This window comes from Mytilus trossulus, chromosome 10, assembly GCF_036588685.1.
Source record: "Mytilus trossulus isolate FHL-02 chromosome 10, PNRI_Mtr1.1.1.hap1, whole genome shotgun sequence".
Lineage (NCBI taxonomy): Eukaryota > Metazoa > Mollusca > Bivalvia > Mytilida > Mytilidae > Mytilus > Mytilus trossulus.
The window spans coordinates 75547601-75563690 of NC_086382.1; the positions used below are offsets into that span (position 1 = coordinate 75547601).

The 16090-nt window shown below is 32.0% G+C and overlaps 1 protein-coding gene across 1 annotated transcript in view; it reads left to right on the forward strand.

Annotated features, from left to right (window-relative positions):
- LOC134688175 (receptor-type tyrosine-protein phosphatase eta-like) overlaps nt 1-16090 on the forward strand; it is a 138796-nt gene that overhangs the window by 83277 nt on the left and 39429 nt on the right. Inside the window, exons 6-8 of the mRNA XM_063548646.1 lie at nt 329-598; nt 2763-3065; nt 7248-7538. Of these exons, the coding sequence (XP_063404716.1) occupies nt 329-598; nt 2763-3065; nt 7248-7538 (864 nt within the window). The remainder of the gene's footprint in view (nt 1-328; nt 599-2762; nt 3066-7247; nt 7539-16090) is intronic.

Here is a 16090-nt window from a genome sequence, read left to right on the forward strand (position 1 = left end):
AATGACAATACTCTTTAAAAATTGATCATGTGTGGAAGCGCCAAATAAAACTGGTCAATTTCAATGTTGATTGTTAAAAAAAAAATCCTGGATGACACAATGAAAGTTCCAATCTAATAGTTTTTTGAAACACTCGGCCATTTTATCTTCCAATTTATTTTTTATTTAATTGTTCTACAGCAAGCATGATAAATCAAATGTTCTGTTTTCAATTGTCTCAAACGATAACAAATGAGTAAACGATGACATAAACTTGACATGCAAGTCAACCTAACCTCAGTAAAATTTGGATATTTAATGTATTTCTTGATTTTATTTTTTATTGCAGAGCCAAGCGCTCCAGCTAGTGTACTCATTACATCAGAAACAACAAAAACAATAAGCATTACCGTTTCCAAAGGCCCTGGGATCGTTCAAAGATACTATATACTGAAGAATGAAACTTATTACAAAACAGTTAGTGTTACCAACAACAGTTTACAATCCAACACCTTGATTGACAGACTACAGCCAGGCACAGCATATAATAGTTTTTCTGTCGTTGCTATGTCTAATAACGTAAACAGTACAGAAATAGTCATGCGCCCTCATGCTACATGTAAATATAAAATATTATATGGTATTACTTTCAAAATCGAATGTTCAGAGTGATGTATAATTTATTTATAATTGAAGAAGGTCTTGGAAGTGAAAAATTTGATTACGTAGAAGTTTTTTGATTTTTTTTTGTCAAGGCTAAATGCTTTTAATCAAACATCTCATTTTATAAATTTCTAATAGTGTTCGAAATGAAAATAATTCTAAATCGAAAATTGGGGGTCAAAATAACAAACTAAACAGAAAAAGCAATGCAGGGAATCGAGGCATTACCCTTAATCCCTGAATTTCCCCTCATTTACATGATTTCTGGTTCAGTATACACATTAATTGCAATATTGAACAGGATCCAGAGAGATCAAGTATCAAAGCTTCACTGACTGTTACTTATTTTGATTATAGTTTTCAAATGTAAAAGGCTTATAATTAGATACGCAAATAACAAATTCATTTGATTTATAAAAAAAAGATGCAGAATGATAAGCAATGAGTACACCCTCTAGAAAAGACCAAATGACACAGACATTAAAAGGTTTAGGCCACCCTACGGCCTTAAACAATGAACAAATCCCATTGGTCAATTCGATTGCAATCTTTCACAATATCGACGAAAATGTCTCCATGGTATAGATCTTTTGCACTGAATAGATACTTCATAATTTGAATACACCTATCTAATTTGCTCAGAATTAGATAAAATGTTAACTTATAGCAAACTCATAAAAGATTGCACAGGTAAACCAGTTTGGATCCCAAACGGTCATTTTAATCTTAAAAGATTATGAAGTACCGAACCATGGTCAATGTTGGCGGCTTTACAGCACTTACAGTTCCTTCATTTTTGAAAAAATATCACAGACGCTTTTGATAAAGCTAAAGAAAAAGATCGAGCTAGTCTCATGGAATACAAAAATAAGGCGACCCGTGCAGATAGAATTCCGTTTGTTGTAACATTCCATCCCGATTTGACAAATATTTCATCTTCTATCCGAAAGCACTGGCGTCTAATCGAAAATGACTCGTCCTTAAAAGAAATTTTTCCATCACCTCCTCTTATTGCTTATCGCAGACCCAAAAATCTCAAAGACATACTTGTGACATCAAAAGTAAAGAAACAAGAAACTTCAAAATTTGGGTGTTACAAACAATGCGGTAGAAGGAACTGTAAGTGCTGTAAAGCCGCCAACATTGACCACTCTTTCAGCAGCACAGTAACAAAGCAGCGATACAACATCTATGTTACATCTAATTGCAAAACGGAAAATAGTATTTATATTCTTACTTGTGGAACTTGCAAGCTGCAGTATGTTGGTGAAACAGAAACCACATTTAACATCAGACTAAACAATCATCGGTCGTTTTATACCAAAGGGAGAAACTGTCCAATTACGAGACACCTCTTAAGAACAGGACATACTTTTAAAAACATCACCTTTCAAATAATTGAGGTAAACCAAAATTGGGACTCAGAAATGAGAAAAAAGAGTGAAAGGTTCTGGATGCATCAGCTACGTACTCTTGAACCTGATGGACTTAATGAGAGGGATGAAAAACAGTTCTACCCGAAAGCTAAGGAATAACTCATCAAATTTACTTCTATTTAACTAAAACAACTATTTGTTTTAATTTTTGGAAAAAAATGTTTATGTACAATAAACGGCAAAAATTTGTTTTATACAGATCATTAATCAATATGTTAAACTTTTGTGTAGCTCAAGCTACAAAGATATTTTTTGTCATGCATCCGATTTCACCTTGATAGATGCACACGCCCGATGAAGCTAATTTGTTTAGCGAAATATTGCGTGAATAATATATAAAATATATAACTTAATTTTATAACACTCATTAGTGTGTTAAAGTTACATTCTTAGACACTTATATATATATATATATATATATAGTCAGCAGGGTTAAAGAACATCAGTTGTTCGACCTGTTAGTCAAATGCGTTTTGTTTAAATATACTTTTTCACTCTTGGTCTTTTGGAAAATGTTGTTTGTGCTGTTTTTAGACCCTTCTACAACGAAATTTGTTTGACATGCACACGTATAAAAACTGCTGTTTTTATCCAACGCAGTCATAGGTTTGAACGTAGTTTTCAATTTAGACTCTTTTATATATATATATATATATATAAGATATCACAAACGAATAATTTCAGTACCAGAAAAACCTCTCGATATCATACAAAAGACATCTAGATTATCTGGCATGATTGTAGAAGTTACAGCAATAAGCAAGGCAAATCATGATTTGATACTTGTAATAAAGGATTTAAAGAACACCAATAATGTTTCAACAGCAGAAATTAATTCCAACAGAACCAGTAATGGATTCTTGTATACAGTTTCTGAACTGCAGATTGGAACGTGCTATCATTTGGTAGTTTATTCTACTTTTTCTGCGTTTGGTGTTAATTATACCAATCCTGATGGACTAAAAACATCGAATCCAGTATGCACATGTAAGTACAAATAAACAAGTGACTTGTCTTTGAATATGTTGTATCTTATTAAGGTGTTTTAGCAACAAACAATTGCTGATTAAAGAAAGGTAAAACACTAGCTGAATATAACATGACATGTATCAAAAGTAAACAAGAGAGTTAATTGATGCAGTCACCAAATTTTTGGGCCGGAAATATGAAGATTTTTGGTGTAAAAAAATGCAAAATATTATATAAACAAGCTTTATATTATGTCGACTTTAATCCTCAATTGTTAGAACTTGTTCACTCCAATTAGTTATGATCATATTATAAGATACAACCTAATTGTGCAGTTCATGATATTGAATATATTTTAAGTGCAGTTGATCAGCTAAGTCATTTTCAAGACTTGCTTTTGAAACTCGTGACTATCAAAGTTGCATCACCTGACAAAATATTTGTATTCCTCATCTCAAATATGGACTAAAACTCAGCCTTTAATTTCAAGATGACATATATTTTAAACCCTCGATTCTGGCTGTTACAAAATATTAACTCTCCACGAGTTGTATCGCAGACTCTAACGCAAACTTTAATCAGTCAATCATATGTGAAATGTAGGTCAAGATAACCTTATTTTTATCAGGACGCCTTGGTTATTCAAGACGCATCTTTTATTATCATAAATATATAATTTTGAACAAATTTTAATTGAAAATAGCATTAAATAAATGAAGCAAATAGGTATCCAATACCATAGGCAAAGTTGACCTTAGAAGAATAAAGTGTTATTATGGTAACATTAGTCTTTAAAAGGTCTAGTTAACACGTTCAAGATAAAGAACATCTAGAAAAGTGCGTTTTCGGATAACTAGCACTGGTCTGATATCATTGTTTTGCATTGTTAGTCCCCGAGGAGTCAGTATGTCGGTATTGACATGATCTTAACAAACATTTTTCTTTACATTTTCAAAAAAAAAGGTATCGTTTTAGATTCTTTTATGTATATTTACTTAAAGGAAGGCTACCTATCCTTTTGCTAATGAGTTTTACGGAGATAAAAAAATATATATAACATATGAACATATCCCTGGGTTTCACATAATTGAAATTTATAAATTCTTTCCTGAAAACATTTTCGACGAATGGAAAGCAATACAAGATTTATAATAGATATATGTAGAAGGTATCAGAATGCGAGATCTTATCACTCCGATTGTCGCAAAGATAAAGGAAGAATAATTTGAACGTCTTCGTATCATCAGATCTTTCACGATCCATTTCACGATCTTCAAAAATGCGGTACGTGATCTTTCACGATCCAAAAAATCAATTTTGTGTGAATAGTTCTTTATTTACCAAGTTTCAGATTAAATTTATACAAAATAACTATGAGAACCGTTCAATTAATTCAAATATAATGCCCTTATTTTGATAAAGATAGTTTATCTAGTCGAATTTGTGAAAAAATCGTGTTTGTTTACATTTTTTATGTCATTGAAATGTCGAGAAGCAATCTGCCTTTTGTCGTTTTGTAATAACTGTGTACTTTTGAAACTGTATATTCTGACATACTGATCATAATGTTGAACCATTTTGACAGACAGTTTTATTTTGTCGTAAATGTGTCTGTGTAATTAATTAAATTCGAATATGTACTGAACTTTCATATGTCTTCTCGATTAAATGTCTTTCACGATCCGTTACCAGAACTTTCACGATCGTCTCTCAATACTTGACCGCCGTTAGATATTCTTTCACGCCCATTTCTCTCGATAAACCGAATGACACCCGTGATACTGTAAATCTATTAAAAATATGTGCGCTTTATTGGCAAAACTGAAAACAGATTTGATATATTGAGAAAATTATTAAAGACAAAACATGTTTTAAGATGTGTTGCTATTAATAAAATTTATGAAATTACTTTGAAACTTTTATGTTTACATTGATGTTGACATTAACAGATAATTTTATATGGGCCATCTCAAAAGTGTACATTATTCACAAATTGTAAAACGAATAACGCAAACTATGTTTTACTATTCAAATCAATGAAAACAGTTAAGACACCTGCCTTGGTTCGTTACGCTTGCATACAAAAACAGCAGAAATATTTACAATTATAAGAATTTTTCTCCTAAGAAGACCCAAAAGACCTATTAATCTATAATTCTTCTTTTTCCAAATGAGGTCCAAAATGTATTCTTTGTTAATTTTTTATATTCCAGCGTTCTTAATTTTGCCTTTTTCACAGTATTGCGTGGCGTGTTTAGGGTTTCATAAGAGGATATGTATTATTCAATGTCCCGAACCCCTTAATTAATATAATTAATGATGCTTAATCAGTGAACTGCAAATTTATATCTTTTACGGTACCGTTAATATTATATCCACTACAATTTAGAGTTTTCTCAGTTTACCTCTTCAGCATTGCATTCATTTAGAGATGGTCGGTGTGCCAAATTACGAAAATTTGATGAAACACAGAAATGCAATAATTAGTTTTCAATATGTATTGTGGACAATCGCATGCTTTTTATCACGTTCGTGTACTCACTTAATATCAGATCCTGGTACAGTAATACGATTCATTTTACCTTAAATTTGCCTTTTCATTTAATTTCAAAATAAATATCTCAACATAGAACGTGCCTTTGTGACATGGTATGTGGTAGTGATTAGAGTATACTATCAAATAAATCTGAAGTGGAATATAACTGGTAAGTTTCTGATAAGAAAGCTGAGTAACATCGTTGATGCAGTTAGTTAGAAATAATCAGCTGAGCTGCATGTAAGGCTAAGAAAATCCCTAAAATGTTTAAAGCATTGAGAGTCAGCTCTATTTCAGAATCCGATTGAAACAGTAGAAATACTTTTAAAAAGTAAACATTTTAAGATCAAAACTGTTATCTGAGTTTTTTCGCTTATTAAGGGTATTGGCACATCTTTCGAGACATTATGTATTTTGAGATTACAGGCATGCAATTTTACCTTTAATTATCATCGTCAACTTTTAAGTCAGTGAAAACTATAGTTCTCGAAAATATCTAATATATCAATCGCAAAATATTTTTTATATCATTATGCAGGCTACCTATTTTTGACATGTTTACCCTCAATAAAATTGAGGATAAAAATGGGGAATATGTCAACGAGACAACAACCAAACCAAAGTGCAGTAAACAGCCAAAGGCCACCAACTGGTTTCAAAGCAGCAATAATAATAAAAAAACGCACCCAGAGGCGGGCGTTATTTTACCTTTTAATGAGGGAAACAGTTCTTTACATATGTCTAATCAAAAAAAAAACATTAGGTTGAGAATACAATTGGAGGTAACATACAAAGTTCAGGGATTCCCTTGAACTCCAAAAAGAGTGATGTCAGAATTCTTGACGAGGTAAACGTCTCCTGTCATGCATACATCATTCACTATGTGAATCAGCACTCAGTCAAGATATCTGAATTGGTAATATTACAGATATCACTACTATAGCATTCAAAGATTTAAGACTGCTAAAATAATACTAGTGAGATAAAACACATAATATTAATCGTATTACTAAACCGATTTGTGAAAGTAATTCTAACGGAAAAATAACGGACTAATCTATTGTCAAAATAATGAAAGAAAACATGTATAATACACAGCAACAAATGACAATCACTTGCGTGCATGCGCAGGCTTCTGACTTCGGATGAAATCTATTTTTTTCAATTTTGAGAAAAAATATAGCACACCTTCTTTTATAAGTGTTGTTTTCATTATCAAAAGTTCACTTGGATATATAACTTAAAGATTTAAGCGCGCACTGGATTACGATATAAGTTGATGGTACATCATCAGTATGTATAAAAGTTAATTTGATGCACATTTCGAAATATTTTTTGTTTTGTAAAATTTTGAAATCTTTCTGTTCAATTCTACTGTAAAAACAGGTTGGCCAAAAGGTGTATTATAAGTAGTATCCATGTGAATGCCGACTTTCGGTTGAAATGACATGCTATGACACAAAATGATATACCTGCCAATCTAAAAGTGAAGAATGTTTGACATTATTCTCGGTGTATTAGTTTTTGGACTCATGGCAGGTCTTCAGAAAATGCGATTTTTATGACATTTTATAAGCAGTTTGTATCTACGATTCCAATTTTTCTAAAAAAAAGTGTAATCCTAAATCATTGCCCTAACTGCATCATTTATACATATTTTACAGTACCAGAGAAACCAGATAGTATCACACAAACTAGTTCAAATCTTACAAGTATGACATTTGATATTGGTTACAAAAACAATGTGGACATTAAAGCAATTGACATAACGGTAGTAATTAGAGATATGAAAAACAAAAACATATCATCCATTATCTGCAACAGAGCCATTGATCGAAATACATGTACAGGAAATAGTCTCCACGTTGGAAATTGCTACCAGGCTTGTGCTTATTCACGTTTAAATGCTATATATCTTAATCCTGATCCGATTTGCATAGAAAAAGCTTGTACACGTAAGTCATATTTTATGAAGTTTGTAATATTACTGTATCCAAAATATTAAAACAAAAATCCCGATTTCAACGGTAAATTCTAAAAGGGACAGTTTAAAGATAAGGAATTATGAATCTATTGAATTCTTATATTGATCAATCTGAAAAGATAATTGCCATTCTAAAAAAAATAGTTACCTTTTCACGTTATTATAGGAAGTTGTCGTTTAAATTCCTTTATGTATGAATATGTGTTTTCTTCAATATCACATAAAATAGTGAAATTATTCATTTTAACTTTCCTTTGTAAACCTATTATACAATCCTATTTTTGCTATTCCGTTGTATACACAAAGCACAAAAAGGTCCAGTGGTAATGTTTCGGACCATATGAGTTATTTGGAATGTGAATTGCATGTCAGCTTTACATAAGAAATGGTATTTTCATGATAGTGATTAAATTTGAAAATTAAGATGTTAATTAAATAATTAGATTTTTAAAATTCACAAATAATTTACGTGAAATTATTTTGGGTGATTTTTACAAGAAAAAGACTTGAGTTTTGCATTTCATTAACGTGAAACTCACATAAACCTATTGTAAAAGAGTTCAACAAGATCGTTTAAGGTAAAATTCTGACTTGAATTTCACTTGAGCTTCCCATGATTCGAATTAGAATTCACGTGAAATGCATGTGTGTGAAATATTCCGTTGTAGTCTTTATATGATGTCAAACAGTTAATCTGCAAAAAATGTTTGTACCAAAGCAATGATTGAAATTGATTGTTCTGTTTGTTATAAACTTAAATGGAGATAACTATCGATTGTTCTAATTGCTGTACGTTCGTACAACTTTGTAGATGAAAGTAAAGTAGGTTAACCGAAACCGCTAAAATAACCGAAAAAATTCATCATCATCCAGATCCATTCAACACCAGCAAAAAACTATGCAACCAGATCAATTAGGATATTTTCAAGCCCCAACTACGAAAGTAGAGGGGCATTATGTTTTCTGCTCTGTGGGTGCGTTAGTTTGTTCGAACATCTGTTCGTCCGTCTGTTCATCCCGCTTCAGGTTAAAGTTTTTGGTCAAGGTAGTTTTTGATGAAGTTGAAGTCCAATCCACCAGAAACTTAGTACACATGTTACCTATGATATGATCTTTCTAATTTAAATGCCAAATTAGAGTTTTTACCGGAATTTACGAGTGGGGCATCCGTGTACACAATTGTTGTTTTTTTAAAATGTGTTCTGTGTAATAATTGTTTCACAGTGTCAAAAGCTCAGTTAACCAGACTGAAGCTGCAAGCAACATTGGTTTGTCAAAAGGCATTTAAAATATGATGAAATGTAGATTTTTGTAAATAGTATACTAGTATTACTTTCAGGACCTGGAAAACCGTTGAATGTTGAACAGTTGTCTGCGAATGTTAAATCGATAGTTGTGAATGTGAAACCAAACCAAGCTGGAATTACAGATGAAATAAAACTTAAGGCTGAAACTGGGTCAGGATATCATTATACATGTGTCAATACTAGTTCGTTGTACACATGTACTCTCACACAATTAAGTACTGGCGAATGCTACAATATTTCAGCAACTGCTGTCCTAAACGGTAATGAAAGTATCGAATCAACCAGAAATAGTAACAGGATTTGTACGCGTAAGTAAAGACATTTTTCACGATATCTATAGTTTTTCTATATCTATAATTAAGGAACCTGACTATGATTTTTGTACTTAGCATAATTGACATGTATCTAATGATCAAAACTGTACCCCCTCCCCCGAATAAAAAAAAAATCAAATCAAAACAACAAAATACAAAACAAAAATGAAAACAAAGCACGATGTTTGACTTAAATGAAATAAATTATATCGGTACAAAACAATTACAAATACACTTCATGTATAGACAAGCGTCTCAGCTTAGTAACATATTCCTTATTTGTTATTTGTTTGTTTCTTGTTCCTCATTCCATAACAGCTACTATAATAAGCTCCCAAAACAAATCCCAGCCTTCGTATTGAGGTTTGACACCTTTGTTGATTTGTTATCACATAAGCAACACGACGGGTGCCGCATGTGGAGCAGGATCTGCTTACCCTTCCGGAGCACCTGAGATCACCCCTAGTTTTTGGTGGGGTTCGTGTTGTTTATTCTTTAGTTTTCTATGTTGTGTCATGTGTACTATTGTTTTTCTGTTTGTCTTTTTCATTTTTAGCCATGGCGTTTGTTTTAGATTTACGAGTTTGACTGTCCCTTTAGTATCTTTCGTCCCTCTTTTACATTGAATAGAAAGCCATACACTTATACTTTAGTTATTGCCTGCAACAATAACCCACAAAATAAATCCCATTCTTTTTATTGTGGTGTGGAACTTTGTGCTAAAATCTAATAGAAATCCATACAATTATACCCAAATAAACTCATCAGAGATACCAGGAATAAAATTTAATATTTACGCCAGACGCGAGTTTCGTCTACAAAAGACTCCTCAGTAACACTCGGATCAAAAATGTTATAAAAGGCCAAATAAAACTCGAAGTTGAAGATCATTAAGCACAATTTACTGTCTGTGAACCTAACAAACAATTGATTTGTTAGACTGTTGGTGGCCCTTCATTCCTTTACAGCTACGACAATGACCCCAAACATTTATCCTATCTTCATATTGTGGCGCGGAACGTTGTCCTAAAATACTAGTATAGGCTAAATGCATATTCTATACTCAAATCAGGGTATTTAAGTTGCGAAGGAGTAGTGGGCACAACAAACACAGTGTTCGGGGAGATAACTCTTACAATGTAAGAGTACGGTTTAACAGGGCCAGTTTCAAAAGCGCAATAACTGTTCAATATCATGTGCGAAAAATCTAAGCGAAATCTTGCGAAACCACACTACTACGCAAGAACAAAATGTGACAGAAGAAAAAAATAAACCTTAGAATAAAACCAATAGGTCTTTGCACGGAAAAGTGGAAAGATCTAATAATTTAAACGTTAAAATAGCATATTAATCTATTGCAATAAAAAATCATAATATCTAATAAATTTTGTAGATTTAGCTAGCTAAGTCCTTATATTTGTATAAAGTAACATTCGTTTATAGTGGAAAATTGTTTTAACGTTGAATAAGCTACAATTAAAAATTGTTCGCCGGTCCCCCTCTGTGATTTCCATTAGATAACGCTGGTTCATTTTCCAATCAATCTATTATCAAAAGCAGATAAATATTTCGATTTTCGTTAATAGTCTTTTTCAAAAATGATGAACGGTTCATTATATTGGTATGTAATCATTTTAAACGCAAATTTATGAAATTATATTCGTACATCAATGTTTTTGATACACCAATAACAAAAACTGAAATAAATTGAATTGCTACATTTTGTAATTATTCAAAATTATATCAGAAACGTAAACTTAATTATAAAATAATGAACCTGTTAAGGGGAGAGAATACTCGCATAACTTTTTCGAATTGGCACATAATACAACGGAATGTCACTCTTGCATACAAATGGCACATCAATATAATTAATTAACTGTGCAATCGTCCTCCACCTTCAATGATGATTCTAAATTATAAATATAACCAAAAGTTGTTAATCTATAGATAGTGAAGACTAATGAAAACTAACCCACTGTAAAAATATTTCTTTGCAATTTTTTAAAACTTCCTCAGAAAAATGCTCGAGCCACTTGACTTTCAAAGCTCTAAATTAACGTTTTTACGAAATATTTGAATAAAGTAGCTAAAAAGTATTTGCTTCTCAAAGTGTAAGACGAAATAAAAATCGTATGCTTGCACCATTCGACCGAAATACGGATTTAATTAAGTCCTGAACATTTCGACATTTCTTCGTATATTTATATCAAAACTGGTTTTAACCAAATCACAAGTACGTGTTAAGATCCGACTAGATACCCATTTCCCGATATGGTCAGGTAAACTTGCTAGTTAAAAGGGGTAAACATATCAATATCAAATAATTTATAAATGAGAAATACGTAAGGAATAGGAAACGAATACGTAAAAAGGAAGAAGTAACGTATAATGAATAAGAAATAAGTGGTATGCAATTTGACTTCAACTTCGTACATTATTTGGCCTTTTAAACTTTTTTTAATTCGCACGTCACTGATGAGTCTTTTGTAGACGAAACACACGTCCGGCGTAAATACAAAAGTGTATCCCTGGTACTGGTATCTATGTTGAGGTAATGTGAATACAAAACTCCAAAAACACTAACTCACATTCAATTAGATTTAATCCCCCCCCCCCCCCCCCCCGAAAAAAAAACAAAAAAAGAGAAAATACCAATGCATTATATACAATACTTAAGTTTGATGGTCAACTGTTCACTTATTTTCCGAATAGCTAATGACTTTACTTGACAAAGCAAAGCTAATTTTTTGCAACCGGTTTTTGTTAAACTCGTGTTGCTTCGTCTTTTGTTTTATATCTTGTGTTAAGTTTACCATTGTTTGTTTTATACTTTTCTCTTATCTTTCCATGGCGTTGTCAGTGTATTTAAGGAGTTTGAACGTCCTTTTGGCATCTTTTTGGCTCTATTTTTTGTTACTTATACCTAGTATATATACACCAGCTATAAGATCAAAACAAATTATGAAAACTTATATTATTTCCAGTACCAAAGAAGCCTTCAAGCATCAAGCAAACAAACGCAAATTATACAACGATTTCCGTAGATGTGAGTTCGTCCTATGATAGTGTTTTCACTATGGTCAGCGAAATTAAGACTAAACCTTGCATAAAAGAAGAAGATAATCTTTTTAAGTGTAACATTGAAGGTCTAAGCAAAGGCACACATTATACTTGTAATGCCTTCAGTGTTCTCAATGATCGAAACAGCACGGAAGGAACTTCTGAAAACATCTATACACGTAAGTGAAACGATTCATACTTTTTTATAAACCTTTGTTAATTTCTATCATTATGTTCTACATTACCATTTCAACAGTAACGATAACTGGCAAGCTACTTTTGTTCCAAATCAGTTTCTTTGTTGGATAGGGTCGGCCTTACAACGATTAAATTAGCTTATTATGTTCAAAACAAGAAAGGTCTCCAAATTTGGAATTCCCTCACTCCTTTCGTTGGGATAAAATTGGAGAAATAAAAGCATACAAAGCATAAAAAGCACAAAAAGACTGAAAAGACTTTTTTATGTAGACAAATGTTTTACCTTGCGTTGACGAGGAGCGTAATCTATAATTCTTTGTTTCGATAATGAGAAATACCGTTTTTAAAAATAACATTGCCAAATATACATGATTAACTGCTAGTCACAAACAGCGCATTGCTATTTAGAAATACACACACACATAGCTAGACAAGTCGCAAACTCTTTTTTTTATCTACAGATATAGTTTTCGACTTAAAAGTTATCCCCGTCACATTTTCTATGTGCCTAACTCAATTTGAGTAGGGACTTTCCATTTTGAATTTTCCTCGGAGTTCAGTATTTTTGTGATTTTACTTTTTAAAGTACAATGGTCATGTTTCTTGCCATATAAGTAGTCGACCGTAACAACAAATTACCATACAGCATGGACTCTTGTTTATCATATTATGGATAACGATGTTCAAATGTAACTTGAATAACATGTATGGTGATATTCGGTAACCGATTATATTACGGATACGATGTTTGCCTATTTGCGTTTTAACTACTGCTACAGTTTTTAAACAATATTCTTGAATTCTCACTGAAAAGATTACACATGCGCATATTAAAATTATGAACTTGCACAATAGGTGAGCTGAACATTCTTGATTTGCCAAACAAAAAAGTTTAGATTTATGTGACTTATGTTCACCTCCGAACTTGAAACATTTGTACTTGCAGAAACATATATGTTACTAGGTTCCAAAGTCGAAAAGTTTAGTATTTTAGAAAACTTATTATTTAGCAAAGACTTCGACGCCTTTAAGATCAACACATGGTTTACAAAACTTTGATGGAAATCAAATTTTCTTGTTGATTTATTACCTCTTAAAATAAATTACCAAAACTTATCGTTACACAGGACGTGTCAAATGCTAAAGACACATAAATGCTAAATTTCAGTCAATGGAAAATATCACGTTACATTAACGTTCAGTGCAAAAAACGTTCAATTCGAACGTGGTAAAAATTTTTTAGAGACCTGGACAACTTGATGGAGATTGATGACAAAAGCGTTTCCTTAACATTGAAGGCTAAAAGAATTCTTTTAAAAAATCAGATTTCAGTAATACCATTTGTTTTTATAATTTATTTGTCCGTCACCAATTTAAAGTACCCTAAATTAGCATGGTACTGATGGTACTTTTGATAACTATTGAACAATGGCACTATGGTAACATTTAAGGGAGACACGGAAATTATGGAAAAAAATAATATGAGAGAAGCTGTGTCAGAAATAAAAATGTGTTCGTAAAATTCAATGAAATCAAATTCGCATGTAGAGGTAGCGTACCTTTTCTATAATTTATGTGAAGATATTGTAGTATCGAAGTGCTTGCTTTCATTTTTTAATAACCCGAATTTTCAAATCTTACAGATCTATGGGATTTCGAAAATGGCCACCACTAGATTGCAAACTGACATGATATTTATCGAACCCGTTTCACACCATGAATATGAGCCTATTGTATCCCACCTCTGTACACATTTAATCGAAATCCATTCAGTTGTTTTGGTTTTTCTTCGTTTATATGTGGATGGTTAGTTATTGTTGTTACGCCTTAAACGGTGAAAATAGCATAATAAACACGGAATCATTGCTTTATTATGTAATAATACATGACATTAAATTTATTAAAATCACGTTTTATTTAATTTCGATTTAAATGATAAATCAAGACAGGTAATTATTTAATAATACACAGAATTAATTTGTTTTGTCCTACTTTGCATCAAGAAATGGTCAAATAAAACACAGACCGAATACCGTGCCTAACGTCTAATGTCTACTATTGCTTGTCTGTTTGTCTTTTTCAGTTTTAGCCAAGGCGATGTCAGTTTATTTTCAATTTATGAGTTTGATTGTCCTTCTGGTATCTTTGCCTAGTCAGTTTATGTGTGTGTTACATTTGAATGGTGTGTCGTTATTCTCTTATATTTAATGCGTTTCCCTTAGTTTTAGTTTGTTACCCCGATTTTGTTTTTTGTCCATGGATTTATGAGTTTTGAACAGCGATATACTACTGTTGCCTTTATTCGTCCCTCTTTTATGAGTTATGATTTTGCAATTTAACAAATAAAAGCATTAGATGAATCAGTAGACAACATATCTTGATACCACAAGTGAAAAGTTTTTAAAGATGTCTTCTCATGCTATTTCTGTCATTTTTTTTCCCGTTGTGGTTTATAGCTCCTCATCGTTTTAATAGGCTTTGGATTTTCTAATATATTAGCCTCCAGCATCACTTAGTATAGAGCATAAAGAGAAATAGATTGTCAAAATACGCAACTGGTGCAGAATATTGGATCAATTTATGTTATTACAATCACTTGGTCGATGCCTCTGCTGATACTGGCATGAAAACACCGAATTTGTGTTATTAAAGTTGCTATTACAAAATGTTTGAAATTATCTAAAATTAAGGAATGTTTCTCCTCGTGAAAAGCTCTGATTCCTTGTCCGGCTTTACCTGTTATTTTTTGTCAATTTTGGTTTATAGCTGTGAATCCTTTTAATAAGCTTTGAGTTTTCAAATATTTTGGCTTCGAGCATCAATGAAGAGACCATGATTGTCGAAATGCGAATCTGGTGCAGAAAAATATTGGTACCATTCATGTTATCACAACCACTTTGGCACATTTTCAAAGAGATTGTTTTAACTTTTATAGCAGGACATTCTTAAAATTTGAGTTATTCATAAGGTAGAGCAAAACCCGGTTGACGTGAGATCCTTGGAAAGGAGTAAATAGGAAAAGTTCACGGATGGCCTGACATTAATAGTATCTCAAAAAGCTATAAACTTCCGGATGAATGAAGATGAACAATGGAAAACAGACCTATATTCCTGAAAGAAATAGAGGGTTTGAAAACGTAATAAGTGTAATTTAACAATGAAAGGGGATACATGTCTATCAAATGTCTGTAACGTGTCAAATTTTATATTTTTGTCTGCCTATTCATAACCTTATTTTTTTCTTTGCAGGTCCAAGTATACCAGTCTTAAAATTTAATTTGTCCACTACCAATACTAGAACTATGTATGCGATTGTTAACGTTGAGAGCGGCAAACAAGATTCTTATGACATATTTTTGAACGGAACACAAACAGCCAATATTAGCTTAAGTAACAATAATAGGGTTAGAATAACGAATCTGATTCCAGGAAGATACTATCAAATACAAGCAAAATCAATATTTCATGGATATAAAAGTGATAAAAGTATTAGAACAGATGGGTTTACAGGTAACTTGCCATTCAGTCTAATTCTTTATAATTTTTGATAGATTGATTTTTTTTCTTCAAGATCGAATTTTGTATTCGATTTTGGTTTTCTTAATTTTTTTTTATTCAATTTCCACTTATGAGTTTTGTGT